The sequence below is a fragment of the Letharia columbiana genome, assembly GCF_014066305.1.
Source record: "Letharia columbiana isolate WasteWater2 chromosome Unknown Sc0000043_s0, whole genome shotgun sequence".
NCBI lineage: Eukaryota > Fungi > Ascomycota > Lecanoromycetes > Lecanorales > Parmeliaceae > Letharia > Letharia columbiana.
Window position 1 is genome coordinate 275,001 of NW_023501087.1, and position 14,227 is coordinate 289,227.

Consider the following 14,227-nt stretch of genomic DNA (forward strand, 5'->3'; position numbering starts at 1 on the left):
TTCATTATGTTTCACAGGATAGCGAACGAGTCAAAGATTCATGTGGCGCTGCAAAACTATGCGATATATCACTACCGCAAAGAAGTGACTGGTTCGACACATACTGTGGTGAGGCTTACCTAATATCCTGCGCAGTGGAATAGCCTGGGAATAGCGTCTCTGCTTGGACTGAAAGACGTCGCTGAAACTTTCTTAAATAAAGGGGCTGATATCGGGGCTCAGGGTGAAGGCTTTGCCAACGCTCTCTGCGCAGCGTCAGAAGGAGGTCATGAGAAAGTGGTGCAGATGCTGCTGGACAAAGGGGCTGATATCAATATCAACACTCAAGGTGGACTTTATGATAACGCTCTATGTGCAGCGTCACAAAGAGGTTATGAGAAAGTGGTGCAGATGCTGCTGGACAAAGAGGCTGATTTTGACGCTCAGAATGGATATTATGGTAACGCTCTCTGCTGCGTAGCGTCACGAGGAGGTTATGAGAAAGTGGTGCAGATGCTCCTTAAGACAAAGAGGTTGATATTAATATTCAGGGTGAATATTATGGCAATGCTCTCTACGCAGCGTCACAAGAAGGTCATGAGAAAGTGGTGCAGATGCTGCTGAATAAAGAGGCTGATTGTCAACGCTCAGGGTGATTTTGGCAACGCTCTCTACGCAGCGTCACGAAGGAGGTTATGAGAAAGTGGTGCAGATGCTCCTGGATAAAGAGGCTGATGTCAGCTCAGGGTGAAAGCTTTGGCAACGCTCTCTACGCAGCGTCAGAAGGAGGTCATAAGAAAGTAGTGCAGATGTTCCTCGAATAAAGGGGCTGATGTCAGCGCTCAGGGTGAAGAGCTTTAGCAACGCTCTCTACGCAGCGTCAGAAGGAGGTCATAAGAAAGTGGTGCAGATGCTGCTCGATAAAGGGGCTGATGTCAAGGCGCAAGGTGAAGACTATGGCAGCGCTCTGCAGGCAGCGTTATTAGGAGGTCATGATCAAATGAGTGCAGATGCTGCTCGATAAAGGGGCTGATATCAAGGCGCAAGGTGGAGAGTATGGCACCGCTCTGCGAGGCAGCGTCATCAGGAGGTTATGATCAAAGTGGTACAGATGTTGCTCGACAAAGGGGCTGATGTCAACGCTCAAGGTGGATTGCTATGGCAACGCTCTGCAGGCAGCGTCATCAGGAGGTTATGACAAAGTGGTACAGATACTGCTTGAGAAAGGGGCTGATGTCAACGCTCAAGGTGGAGACTATGGCAACGCTCTGCAGGCGGCGTCATATGGAGGTCATGAGAAAGTGGTGACGATGCTGCTCGACAACGGAGCTGATGTCAACGCTCAAGGTGGAGACTATGGCAACGCTCTGCAGGCAGCGTCATCAGGAGGTTATGACAAAGTGGTACAGATACTGCTCGATAAAGGGGCTGATGTCAAGGCGCAAGGTGGGAAATATGTTAGGTGGTAAAGCACTGACGAGTGAATATATTTCGTAGTCGGAGTGGCGTTTGAAACAATCGTTGCGTTCTGTTTAGACCCTTGACTTATGAGAGACGCGCGCTCCTTATACGTCTTTGTTGCAAGCTGGTGAAATTTCCCATCAGAGCGGACGTCCGTGCCTTTAAATCACTCGAATCAGCGAGCGTTGCATTACTGATTGGCAATATGGGAGGTTGGCCATCTGTGACTTTCGCAGGGCTTGTGTCGCACATCTAACGATATCTTCGCAGCTGAGTCCCAGAAAGCTTGCACGCGAGACTCATTTCAGCAATGTGCCGCTCGAATTGAAACTTGGCCTCCCCATTGCTAAGGTATCGGCCGGGGTGGTCGGCACTTCAGTTTCCCAGTTTTCAGCTGAGCTATTCTGATGGATAATGAGCACTGCAAAAACAATCACTCTTCTTCAAATCCCGCCCACCAATCGGGAGATTGTTCATGCTCGTCAGCGTAGATGGATGCTCCTTGGGTCGGCACTCCATTTCATGATCTGGCAAAGAATAGCAATACGGGTGTCTGAAAGACAGTAAGGCTCATTTTGCCGCTCATATGAATCGAAGTTGGCCCCGTCCGCATACGAAAGCTTGGACAGACACCGATCTTGCTCCCCTAAATCCAGCTTGACATCAAAATCAAGCATCAAAGAGCTGTTGAGATTAGCTTGATCCAGATATTTAAGCTGGCAATATCTTACGTAATCTGTCACTTCTGGTTACCAAAACTCCACGTGATCCGCCAAGAAATACCAAAATCACACATCGGTAAGCTCCGGGATTGAAATTCGTGCGTCGACCATCGTGAGCAGTGTAGACGTCCGCACCGCAACCATTCAAGATTCCATGTACGAGACTTCATGAGTTGCTGTATGTATCACATGTTAAGCAGCACTCGTACAGTTCCCAGGCATCAACCATTCCACTACGCTGGCCACAACCTTCCACTCCTCTGCCAAAGACCTTGCACAGCCCTTCGCATGTGTTCCGACGACCTTACGAGTCTTCCAATCAGAACGGAGCTTGTCGGAAATAATACGGTTGGTTGCATAAGATGATGTCTCGGGAAGGGTGAAAATCTCCGATGGGCGGACAGCACACAAATTGTGGCTCCACGATGAGACAATTCCGTGCAAGGGAGATACGGTACGACTGCAAGGCTCCATCGTGAAACTGGTGTACTCAGACACTGAGCAAAGACAATCTCTCCAGCGTAAGAGGGGCCCTATCACAACGAAAATGCAATCGGCAAGGGACAGGAAACTCTCCACCTTGCGCGCTGACATCAGCTCCGTTGTCGAGCAGCATCGTCACCACTTTCTCATGACCTCCATATGACGCCGCCTGCAGTGCGTTGCCATACTCTCCACCTTGCGCGCTGGAATCCGCGCATTACGAACAGGGCCACGGGGCTGAAGAAGTTGCATCTTATCTTTGGGAATGAGGTTAGTGAAGCTATGCTCACCCAGGAGGCGTGGCGATTGATATGCAAAATGGCTCGGCAGAAGAAATGGCAGGTGCACTTGGATGGTGAGGCGGGGTGTTTGCTCAAGGCGCGTCAGCAGCTAGAGGATGAGGGCCAAAAGACAACCTCTCCTGAATAGATGGCTAGAGTACATAAAGGGGGCAGTGACAGGAAGATGATACAGAGTAGTTCCACGCTCGATCTTGTCGTTAGTTTATAACCTGGCTGTAGGAAGCATGGGTAATTCCAGAGTGCGAACCCTAACCGGATTGTTGTGCTTTAAACCTCCGTCCTGAAAGGTACCTAAAGTGGATATCTGAAGCGGTTGAAAAGGCCTACGACACATCAGTGCGGGTGCACTGTGTGTCATAGAAAGATGCTACATTAGCGCCGCCGAAGTTGCCCTTCCCCTAACAGCATGCGTTAGTCGCGAACTGAAGCTGGGCTGGATGAACATACGCTTCCCACACGTAAGGCTCGTCAGCAACCTTCACCGGAAGAAGATACCGGTAGCCTACACAGTGTCAGGGCCGAGCTACAGTGTCCTTCAAGTCAGCTTACCGCAATCGGCCTGCCGGACACTAACACCGTTGTAGTTGGACACAATCACCGGTGAAGCATCCGATATCGTGGTAGCTATCACAGCTGTTTTTGTTGCGATTTTCGCGGGCAGGTATTCGAACATGATCCCAGTATAGATTTCTTCGCGACTATCTTGCAATTGGAAGACGGCTTTGATACGGATCGGTGGGCTGGAGCCTGGAGGGTTTGGGACTTTTGGGCATTTGAGAGTAATGGCGCATGGCGTAGGCATATAGCTGTCGAAGACCCAAGTCCACTGGATCGACCGACTGCGCCGGGTAGGACGTAAAGCTGGACTCTGCAATTTGGGAGGACAGCTCTATCCGTTCTTTCGGTTGTATCGGAAAAGGCTCCTGCGAGCGCTGTGGATACAGTGTCCCTAGGCAAAAGCCTGGTTGACCGAGTCATGCAGCCTGCCAACGCCTCCAAATAGTGGACGTCCTTGAAGAAGGTGAAGATGGAAGGGACGAGACTATCCAACATCTGTAATCTAGTCCATATTCCTGCCCGAGCTTGGTCGCTGAAAGCGCTGAAGATCACCCCTCCGAGCAGTTGGCCGCACAATATCCTGGCATCTTCCGTCGACGTCCGTGGTGCTTTCAGGCCCTAACTTCCAGACACAATCGATCGGCATCCTTTTTGGCATTTTTGACATGGGAATAGTACTCCGCGCAAAGAGATACGACCTTCAAAGATGTCTCAACAAGAGCAACAACACTTGCTGCGGCACTGACGCCATCCATTGCCCATCCAGAAGCCTGACGGCTGTCTCATAGCAATAGCAGGGTAGATGTTTCTTGGATACTATGAGGATTGAGTGGTACCACACCGACGACTTCGATTAGCTTGCTGTGGTCGACTCGTCAGCTCTAACGAATGATATTTTTGCGATATCACCGGGTCTTTTATCATAAAATTCTGTATGTGGGAGACTCTTTACTGTTAACTCCGGGTGATCCTTCAGCCTTATTCAAACTATCTTTCCGCGCTAGGTGGACAGACCATTGGAGATGCCGGCGCAGCGATCTTAGCAAACTTCAGCCTCAGTAGCACTCCCCCGTCTTGTCGTTTGTTTACTGATATTATAGCTTGCATTATCTACGAACCGATGAGGCGCTAATTACCCTCTCCACGGCCACCTCAAGCTACACGTCTCTCACATTCCGCATCTCTTGAGATCTACTCTCGAAAGTACCTGTACGAGTTAGAGCCCACGAGAACCAGCCATTCAAGTCCAGAGACACCGCGTCCGATCAGTATGGGTCAGCCACACTCCAGTCTTCGTACCGGTTGACGATCAGGGGAACAGCGCCGACCTATTATCCGGGCCAAGTCATTCATGGCGTGCTCGATCTAGAGCTTGTGAGCAGGGGAAATATATTGGCTCCCTTGGTATCAAAGAGCGTGTGTAACAGGCTAAACATCAGGAGAACGCAGGATAGATCTACTCTATCTCGCTATGTACATACAATGCTTATATATACTACCCGCATTACCTCAGTATAGCTACTCAAACACATAAAACCCAGCCATCTCAAAAAGCCTTACACCCTCAACATCAGTACTATTATCCAGCCTCGCAAACCTCCTATCACTCTCCTTATACGCCTCGATCTTTGCCATAATCGCCTTATACACCTCTGCCCCCACAATCACCCTCAACGGCGACTCCTTCATAACCGCCAACTGATATTTTGCCTTTACGCCCTTGACTGGAACCCCAGCTTAGCTCCCATTCCGCAACGCCATTGCTTCTTCGGCGCTCATGTTATCGTAGGCTGGGTGGCGCTGGGGGGGAGGTCCATTGGAGGCGCAGTAGATGTTGAACATTGGCACTCTGTGCGAATATATATGTTAGTAGGGTTTGTATTCCGGGGGATTTGTAAGGGAACCTTACCCTCTTTGGCCTCCGGTAGAGGTGACTTGTATCGCGTCCTTTTACACAACGGATTAATGGCACCAATTAAGGGTCTCGTTGTATCGGACAAGGTTCGCGAGATATAACGTTATCCTCTCGGTTCCAGATGCGCCTGGACTGACTGCTCTCATTCCGCGCCGAGATTATATTCAATTCCGAGGATCGGGGTCGAATATCACCTGGCTCCTGCTTCTAATAGCGGTCCTTCCGAAGTATGTTTCAAGCTATAGAGTCGCTTCTCCAGCTCAGGTAGTCCGTATTCTCGACACTGCTCTATTCCAACATCGAAATCCAAATACGTACCCTAACGCTTCCTATTTCCCCGCAAATCCTCGTAAGCCTCAGAACTCAACCTATTTCTGAAGTTCGCTAGTGCCGCTCTTAAACGGCCAGTAAGTTTGGCGATGTGGGAGACGTTGATTCTAAAGTCTGACATTCGAACCATGATAGGGCTGGGAAAATCCTTGATTTCGATGAATTCTGAAAGCTCTGGCTCTTTTACTGGCTCTGAAAGCTCCGGTTTCTTTACTGGCTCCTGCGGGACACCTTTCAAGTTACGTAGTTTCTCCTCTAACTCAGCTAGACCGTACCTCCGACATAATTCTACCGCAATCCAGAGGTCCACACATATACTCTGGTGGTACTGCTCGGCATCTAATACGATATTATTACCCCCCCTATACTCTTCCCTAATTCTGAGGATTTTGTCTTTCAGCTGATTGGTCGCTTGACAAGTGTGATTCACATTGAGTCTCAAATCGAGCTTTTGGACCGTGACCGGCTGAGGAAGCACGTCGATCGTGAAAAAGGTAGGAAATCTCTAACTAGCATGCGTCAATACGTTGATGTTCAAATGTAGGGCGGCGCCAAACCTCCGTGATATAGTCATAAACCTGTTCCGCGGTCTTGCTGCAGTCGTCACGCTGAACTTCCAACCCGTAGTCTATCAGCGATTTCAGCTCCTGCTCCAGTTTGAGATGCTTGCACAGGATTCGTCCATGTTGGAAGTTGACACCAGAGTGTCGCGACAAGCCTGCAAACTAAAACCTGGAGGATAAGAAGCCTGGCTGTGCACCCAGGCTGAATACCCCAGCTTTGCGGGTGACATGTATACACAGGACAAAAACGCCCGGTTACTGAGACACCAATGTTCGCACCCCAGCTACTCTGCATTTACCATCTCGTTATCGAATCGAGCCACCATGGTCTATCTCTGGAACCTCTTCGTCCAAGCCAACATCATACGAAAAGCATCCTAGAAACCAGTTGCAAACTTTTGACGACGGCGACGGCGTCGCGTGCCTCTCTCATTAGCCAATGTCAGAGTTTCCTCTTTCCGTGAATACCCGTGCTGCTGCGTAAACGCGAAGAGGTTGGCTGTGATACTGCCCTGGACTCGAGGTAAGTACTATCCCAATCCAGGCGACGTTTCTGCCGTGCGATATCCTTGCGTTTACGACGTTGTCGTGCTCTTACTGTGGAGAAATCTGGGGAGCTCGGAGTCACGTAAGGATTTTGCGATTGCGAATACGACTTCTTCTTCTGTTCCCCGTCCGAAATTTTGTCTGTAACCTTGTGACGTCTTTGTTGTGTTGAGCCCTTGCACAGCTCCTTGATCGTTGACCGTCGTGTTCTTGATTCGTCGGATCTGGGGGTCGCGTAGCCATTGTATGGTCTCTGGTCAACAGAGCAGGCTTGGGACGGGGACGGTGGCGGTGGCTTTCTCTCTGCCACGTGTGCATTCTGCCGTCGGTATTTGTTCTTGCTTTGGCGGCGCTCGATAGAGCGTGCATCCTTTGTCTTCTTGGTACCCGCATCCGAATTTGGACTGCTCGCGGTGGACCCCAACAGTGGTCGGTCTGTCTCTTTCCCTCGCTGTGTGGTACTCCTAGTGACTCTGGCGCTGGGACGCTCTCTGGGCGCTGACGACTTCCGTGCTCTTGTCTTTGGTCTGGAGGCATTTAGAGCCTCAGGAGGCGATTCTCCGCATTCTAGAGACTCAAGAGGAGTCTCTCCGCCGTCTAGATGTGTACGTTTCCATCGCTCCCAAAACTCTTCCTGAAGCTTATCGTATTCAGCCTCATAATACTTCTTCTTGTTCCACCAATATCCAGGGTCCACCACACAGTCCCCGTGGTCTTCAGCATCTAACAAGGCCTTGCCGGCAGGGAAAGTGGCCAAGTCTCGGGCTCTCGAGTCTGCGGAGCGTTTGGCGCGTTCGAGTTTCGTCCTCTGCAACTCGACCTTGAGTTGGGCACTGTAAAGTTTCTCTTTGTTCCGCCAGTATGCAGGATCCGTGATCCTCAACCTCAGGTGGAGGTTTCTGAAAATTCTCTAGGCTCCACCAGTAGTCGCCGTCCTTGGTCAAATTCCCGTGATCTTCAGCCTCTAATAAAGCCTTGCCAGCAGGGAAATCGGCTAGCATTCGAGCTACATTTCCTGCTTCACACTTGGCGCGATCGAGTTCGGTATACCAAGGCACACCTGGGTAGGCCACTCCTGGTGTCACTGACCTACTGGCCCGATGATAATCATCCTCCTGGAGCTTCTCATGCTCCAATCTGTAATATTCTGCTCTGGCCCACCAAAATGAATGGCCGGAGGCATGTTCCCCAGGGTCTTCAGCGTCCAATATGACTCTGCCGCCGTGGTAGTTCGCCAGGTCGCGCATATCGTTCAGCGCATTTTTTGGCAGATTCGAGGGCATGCTCCCTCTTGTACCGCTGGACGCTTTCCGATACTGTGTCACTCTCTCTTCTATCCATCCAGTCCCACCAACGCTCCTGTATAGCTTCTCCCCTGTCCCGAGGGTGGGGATTCCATTCTAAGCGGAGATCGACGGCGTACGGATCCACAAAGCTACACCGAAGTCCACCGTCAGCGAAAGAGTTCCCTGCCATGATGGATGACTTGAGGAGACGCGTGACAAAAGGTGATGCTGTCAGATGAAGTAAAATTAAAATTGGAGTGCTGAGCTGACTAAGCATACGTTAACGCCCCACGTGATGCGGGGTATAATTAAGCGTAAGTCATCGAGCTTCCTCTTTGGGAAATATCCTGGGACTCCACAGCCTTATCTTACCACTAGCAAGTAATCACCTCGACTCTGAAGTCCTCCCTTCTTCAGCGGTAAATGCTGTGATGACGTTCTCACCGGCTTCTGAACTTCCAAAGACGGAAAGGGTGGAGAAGCTCCAGTGCGAATACCTGCATTGCTCGATTCTCGTTATCTACAAGGGAAAATATATACATAACCCCGTGCCGGTCTCTCAGTATGCTCGCGTTTCTGTCTCCTTAACCCTAAAATATCTTGCTCTGTCTGGAAGAATAGCAGGATGTCTCTACGCTTCTCTCTCACATCTTTGCTCTGCTGTTTGTTGTTGACTCTGGTGTACGGACAGACATGTCCCAATTCGACTTGTGAGGCGTCTCGTCTCCCCTTATATTTACACAACTCAAACTAAAATCTTCTTTCTCTTCAGCATTAGGAGGGTTCCCAGCATTGATAGAGGTCACCTTAGAAGAGCTCGAGACTGGGCTTGAGGCTGGTGAATTTACAAGCGTTGATCTCGTCAATGCATGCACCTGGTTTGAACATTGAAATTATGTCGCAACTGACAGCGTGCAGGCATACATTGCAAGGATCAATGAGGTCAACGGAACCCTCAATTGCGTCACCGAGGTTAACCCGGACGCTGTTAGCATTGCTGCAGGATTGGATGCAGAGCGAGCAAATGGCACTACCAGAGGACCCCTGCACGGGGTACCGATCATTATTAAAAACAACATTGCAACGAACGATAAGATGAACAACACCGCAGGCTCCTTTGCTTTATATGGAGCGAAAGTGCCAAGAGATTCGACACTAGCTTCCAAACTGAGAGCTGCAGGCGTCGTTATCCTAGGAAAAGCGAACTTGAGTCAATGGGCGAATTTCAGATCTGACAACAGCACGAATGGGTGGAGTGCTTATGGCGGTCAATGCTACGGAGTCTATTACCCAGGCCAAGATCCTAGTGGAAGTTCCAGCGGCAGCGCCGTCTCTTCAGCGATCGGTCTTGCATTCGCAGCTCTCGGATCAGAAACCGACGGCAGCATTCTGAGCCCCAGTGAGGTTAGCAATCTCGTAGGTATCAAGCCCACCGTAGGACTTACCTCCCGATCCCTGGTCATCCCCATCAGTCAACGCCAAGACACCGTAGGTCCAATAGCAAGGACCGTCAAGGACGCAGCTTATGTCCTTCAAGCCATTGCCGGCAAGGATCCGCACGACAACTACACGTTGGCTCAACCATGGGACACACCTCCTGATTACGTCGCCGCCTGCAACTTCTCCAGCCTACGCGGAAAGCGTATCGGTATTCCACGCAATGTGATTGACCCAACCGAAGAGCCAGATGACACGGTCATAGTCGCCTTTAACGCTGCTGTCGAGACCATCAAAAAAGCAGGCGCAACAATCGTCGACAACACCAATATTACGGCGTACGCACTCGCCCAGTACAACAACGGCTCGAACGAAAACATCGTCCTTGACGCCGACTTCGTCTCTGATCTCCCGGGCGAGTATCTCTCAATGCTAACCTACAACCCGCAAAACGTGCACGACCTCGCCGATGTAGAAAACTTCACCCACCACTTCGCACAAGAAGATTACCCTGACCGCGACACCGCAGTATGGGATCGTACGTACATTTCGGAGCTAATCCTTCCTATTTGGTAATGAAGTCGAGTCGCAAGACACGGTTCGGGAGCAAGAGAACCTTTCTACTCAAGAGACCTGTCTTGCAACTCCATTACCTACTTCGGCCAAACAATGCTAACACGGAAATCTGCGTAGAATCGTTAGCACTCGGTTTCAACAACACCAGTCCCCTGTTCTGGGCCGCCTATCAGAACAATCTAGAAGTAGCTGGTCCCCAAGGTATCCTCGGCTTGCTGGCGAACTACAGCCTTGACGCGTTGATTCTGCCAACGGATTTCTCGCCCGGGCTGCCGGCCATGATTGGGACGCCGGTCGTAACGGTACCACTGGGGTTCTATCCTGCGAACGAGACCGTGGTGCGGAATATGAGAGGGACGTTGATTGAGACGGGGCCCAACATTCCGTGAGTGCTGTTCAGAAGCTACCGCATTAGGTCTCCCACTAGTTGACGGCAGCAAAACAGATTCGGACTCAGCTTCATCGGCGCAGCATGGAGCGAAGCCAGCCTCATTGGGTATGCATATGCGTACGAACAAAGAACGCAGACCCGTAATAAAGTTCAGCCGTACATCGTGCCCTCGACGGAGCTGATTGATGTCGTGGGCAAGAGTAGCGGGAACTTTTCCATGCCCATGGGCAAAAGGAGCCTCAAGAGCCTAAGGAACCATGAGAGCGTGAGAAGCTATGAGATGAAAAGGAGCATTGACAGTAAGAGGAATTTCCCGAGAAAGGTGTCGTCGAGGCATGTGAGGTAGAAAGGTAGATCCAGACGTGCGAGTAGTTTTGGGTCATGCCTCCAGGACCAGGATGTGTAGAATTGGATGTATACAGATTCAAGTATAAAGTCAATGGTCGAAGAGATCTGATAGTACACCAAGGAATCACCGGTGAATGTTGGTATCTTGTGCAAGATAACACTGGTGACGCCTTCAGGAGTGAGTTCCTTGCCAACGCCAGCCCCATTCCATCACAGCCTCACCCTCCCCTGATTCAGTTCCTCCCACTCTCCCTTCCCGAACCTCTCATACCTCCCACTCTTCAACCAATACACCCTATCACCCCCCAGTCTTATCCGGCGATATTCCCTCGCCTCTCAGCACGGCCTTTAACTGCTTATTGTTCCCCGTCGTTTGATGCCCGTTGACTAACCTCAAAAAAGGCGGCACCGCATACTTGGGCAAGCTGCGCCGGGCATGCTTGGCCACACTATCCAACAACCCCTCACTGACATCTTCAGCATCGAATAGAACCGCGGCACAGCCCGCTTTCCCGTCATGATTGGGTACTTCGACCCCGTAGACATTGGCCTCGTGGATATGCGGGTGTGTACCGAGTACGGAGCTAACTTCGGCCGTGGAGACATTCTCGGATTTCCAGCGGAATGTGTCGCCGATGCGGTCGCAGAACCACCATCTTCCTTCGCTATCCCACCGTACAACGTCTCCAGAACGACAATATGCGTCTCCTTTCACAAACACGTCACGGAAGATCTTACTCTCTGTTGCGGACGGATTGTTGAAGTACCCTTGGAACTTGGAATGAATGTCTGCGGGGTCAACTTTGAACACCAATTCCCCCGATGCACCCGTCTTGACTTGTCGACAGAAGTCGTGGTTCAGGGAATCACGGAGAGGAAGCTCTGTCGTCCAATCTACCTCCACGATGGCGAGTTGGTGTTTCACTATCGCCGACGACAAAGAGCCATTCCGACCAATGGCCCCACTAGAGAACTTGTTCGAGCTGAGATTCCACGTCGCGCTTACACCTTCTGTAGATCCGTAGAACTCGCCAATGGTATCGATGCCGAAGCGCTCCTTAAACCTATCCCATACGTCTGGCCTGAGACCATTTCCGAACGCTTTGGTGACGTTATTCTTGCGGTCGAGGTTCTCGCCTGTGACGGGATCATGTTGCGGCTTGGCGGCGAGGAGATAGCGACATGTCTCGCCTACGTATTGAATAGCAGTAGCATCGTGCTCGCGAACTTCGTTCCAGAAGGTCGCGGTAGAGAAGCGATGGCCAAGGATCAGTGTGCTGCCGGCGACCAATGAGGTGCAGAGTCCGAGGAGGGCGGCTGAGGAGTGGTAGAGCGGCATGCAGGTATAATATCGATCGCTTTTCGTTAAGCTGAACCAAGAAGGCATGAAGCCCGTCAACAGTCCGATTTTTTGCCAGCTAACGGTTGCCGGTTTTGGTAGACCCGTGGTGCCGCTGGTGAAGATGAGCATAGCCATGTCAAGACGCACGGCGCTTCTCGATGAGTCTGGCTCTCGAACCGCCTCCGTACCCATGATCTGCTCTTCCAGTGTCGTATCAAAGAAGACTGTCTGTATAGGCCCTTTTCCATCCCGCGCCTTCACTGATCCAAGCGTGTCAGTGATCTCTTTCGTGAACCGTGGCTTGATCTTCTGATCCACAAACATTACCCGTGCTGCGGATGTCTTGACAGAATGTAGCAAAGGATCTCCAATTAAATTGTAGTTGATGAACGCAGGTGTAGCCCCTAGACTCCAGAGTCCCAGCCATAGAAAGATGAAGACGGGCGAGTTCATGAAGTCCATTGCAACCACCTCCCTTGGCACTATCCCGTGTATGGTTTTCAGCCATGTTCCATATTTGAGCACGATGTCATAAGCTTCTTTATACGTCCACGTCTTTCCCTGATACATAAGGAACGCGTGATCCGCTGTGCTCTTGATCGTCGCATGTTGCTCGAGACTGTAGAAAAGGCTCAGACGATCGCGTTTCTCTCCTAGGGCGATCTGGACGTTCGCATTCACGAGCGCTCTGATCAGTCTCAAGTCGTAGGAGAACTGGGTCTTCGCGTTGAGCCAAGCTGCACCCGCCAGCACTGCTGGCCCCGCAATAGCGAGGGGTACTGCTATCATTTAGTAAGCTTTGTGGGTCTGAAGATGTTGCGACATACTCGCCATGTCAGGTTGGCGCGTGTATGTACTACGCGTAACAGGGTGAGGCCAGCTCATTAATCAAGGAGACGCCTAGATGCTTACGGGCGAAGAAGAGCTCCCACGCCAAGCATCCCAGGCAGGGGCAATGGGGACCCAGGCAGGGGCATTGGGGACCCAGACAAGCCACGAGTCCCCCTTGAACAATAATACTACAAATCGGGGAAAGCGGAATAAAGTCTCGCAAAGGGGCCGCGGAAACCTCAGTTTGAACGAGGGCGACGAGAACCAGGTTGACCAAGACTCGAATAACTATGAACAGAGGAATATATTACTGTCATCTTGTTTTCTTCCTGTTTGCCTTGCTATTGTTGCTGTTATAATGTATCTAATATGGAGATCAACGTCTTCGCTATCTCTATGAATTAGGTGTACAGCTATGGCCAGATTGCAGGGAGACGCTTTGTCTTGCAACTATTTTCTCGTTACTCGCCTTTGTCCAGCCAAATGTCATAAAACGCACCGGCACCTTGGCTGAAGGGTACGTGTGCCTCTGATCCGTGCTCTTAAGGATCATAGGAGCTCTCTCATATAGACTTCTTTTTTCTATAAGTTCTCCTTACGTTGCGTTCTTCGTGATATCAAACGTGTTCCTGAACCAGATCTTTTTAAGTACGATGCGCTAGAGACTACAGGGCTCTGCGTTTCTCACTGATCGTATGGCTGCAAAGGTAGGGACTATGAGCAAAGATAATAAATTTGAAGCCTGCTCCTGTTCTCCCTGCTAGAGACGCACAGCGCACAACCATCTCTCATATGAAGCTCTGTAAGCGCCACTTGCTGGGTGTTACCAACCGACCGCTCTTTCTGATCCAGTCCTTAAACCACTCCCAATTGAAACATGAAGGACGCTCGCCCTTAATATTTTCACTCTTATCTCTGCGCACGTCCGATATCTCACCAGAGCCGAATTGAGCGGTCCACGTGTTGCTCGCTGTTGTCGAACACTGATGGTCATAGCCATGTTGGTACGTCGAGTTCACGTTGCCAATGGTAGAGCTATAGTGCCTCCGTCCAAATTGTCCGACTCGATTCCGTTCCCCCTAAAAGATGTATGATGTTAGACCCATCGCTCCAACTTGTCCGACTTGATTCCGTACCCGGTAAAGGATGTATGATGC

At 50.7% G+C, this 14,227-nt stretch overlaps 8 protein-coding genes across 8 annotated transcripts in view; 4 read left to right on the plus strand and 4 right to left on the minus strand.

The window, feature by feature from the left end:
- HO173_009837 (uncharacterized protein) overlaps positions 1 to 143 on the plus strand; it is a gene marked incomplete at both ends in the record, with an annotated part of 1,932 nt that extends 1,789 nt beyond the window's left edge. The window contains one exon of the mRNA XM_037311725.1: positions 1 to 143. This exon is cut by the window's left edge and continues 1,789 nt beyond it. Coding sequence (XP_037161431.1) covers positions 1 to 143 — 143 coding nt within the window.
- A 142-nt stretch (positions 144 to 285) lies between these two features.
- Positions 286 to 603, plus strand: HO173_009838 (uncharacterized protein; the record flags this gene model as incomplete). The annotated part of the gene is made up of 1 exon (XM_037311726.1): positions 286 to 603. One exon carries the CDS (start codon positions 286 to 288, stop codon positions 601 to 603), a length of 318 nt encoding a protein of 105 aa, XP_037161432.1.
- A 509-nt stretch (positions 604 to 1,112) lies between these two features.
- Positions 1,113 to 1,448, plus strand: HO173_009839 (uncharacterized protein; the record flags this gene model as incomplete). Its single annotated transcript, XM_037311727.1, has 1 exon — positions 1,113 to 1,448. The coding sequence occupies one exon, from the start codon at positions 1,113 to 1,115 to the stop codon at positions 1,446 to 1,448; it is 336 nt and encodes a 111-aa protein (XP_037161433.1).
- Positions 1,449 to 3,314: 1,866 nt separating this feature from the next.
- Positions 3,315 to 3,749, minus strand: HO173_009840 (uncharacterized protein; the record flags this gene model as incomplete). Its single annotated transcript, XM_037311728.1, has 3 exons — positions 3,315 to 3,345; positions 3,395 to 3,449; positions 3,497 to 3,749. The coding sequence occupies 3 exons, from the start codon at positions 3,747 to 3,749 to the stop codon at positions 3,315 to 3,317; spliced, it is 339 nt and encodes a 112-aa protein (XP_037161434.1).
- Positions 3,750 to 5,739: 1,990 nt separating this feature from the next.
- HO173_009841 (uncharacterized protein) lies at positions 5,740 to 6,435 on the minus strand (the record flags this gene model as incomplete). Its single annotated transcript, XM_037311729.1, has 3 exons — positions 5,740 to 6,255; positions 6,308 to 6,378; positions 6,423 to 6,435. The coding sequence occupies 3 exons, from the start codon at positions 6,433 to 6,435 to the stop codon at positions 5,740 to 5,742; spliced, it is 600 nt and encodes a 199-aa protein (XP_037161435.1).
- A 320-nt stretch (positions 6,436 to 6,755) lies between these two features.
- Positions 6,756 to 8,142, minus strand: HO173_009842 (uncharacterized protein; the record flags this gene model as incomplete). The annotated part of the gene is made up of 2 exons (XM_037311730.1): positions 6,756 to 7,679; positions 7,744 to 8,142. 2 exons carry the CDS (start codon positions 8,140 to 8,142, stop codon positions 6,756 to 6,758), a joined length of 1,323 nt encoding a protein of 440 aa, XP_037161436.1.
- Positions 8,143 to 8,770: 628 nt separating this feature from the next.
- HO173_009843 (uncharacterized protein) lies at positions 8,771 to 10,895 on the plus strand (the record flags this gene model as incomplete). The annotated part of the gene is made up of 5 exons (XM_037311731.1): positions 8,771 to 8,855; positions 8,918 to 9,012; positions 9,064 to 10,120; positions 10,276 to 10,543; positions 10,604 to 10,895. 5 exons carry the CDS (start codon positions 8,771 to 8,773, stop codon positions 10,893 to 10,895), a joined length of 1,797 nt encoding a protein of 598 aa, XP_037161437.1.
- Positions 10,896 to 11,195: 300 nt separating this feature from the next.
- On the minus strand, positions 11,196 to 13,028 carry HO173_009844 (uncharacterized protein; the record flags this gene model as incomplete). The annotated part of the gene is made up of 1 exon (XM_037311732.1): positions 11,196 to 13,028. One exon carries the CDS (start codon positions 13,026 to 13,028, stop codon positions 11,196 to 11,198), a length of 1,833 nt encoding a protein of 610 aa, XP_037161438.1.
- Positions 13,029 to 14,227: the final 1,199 nt, after the last annotated feature.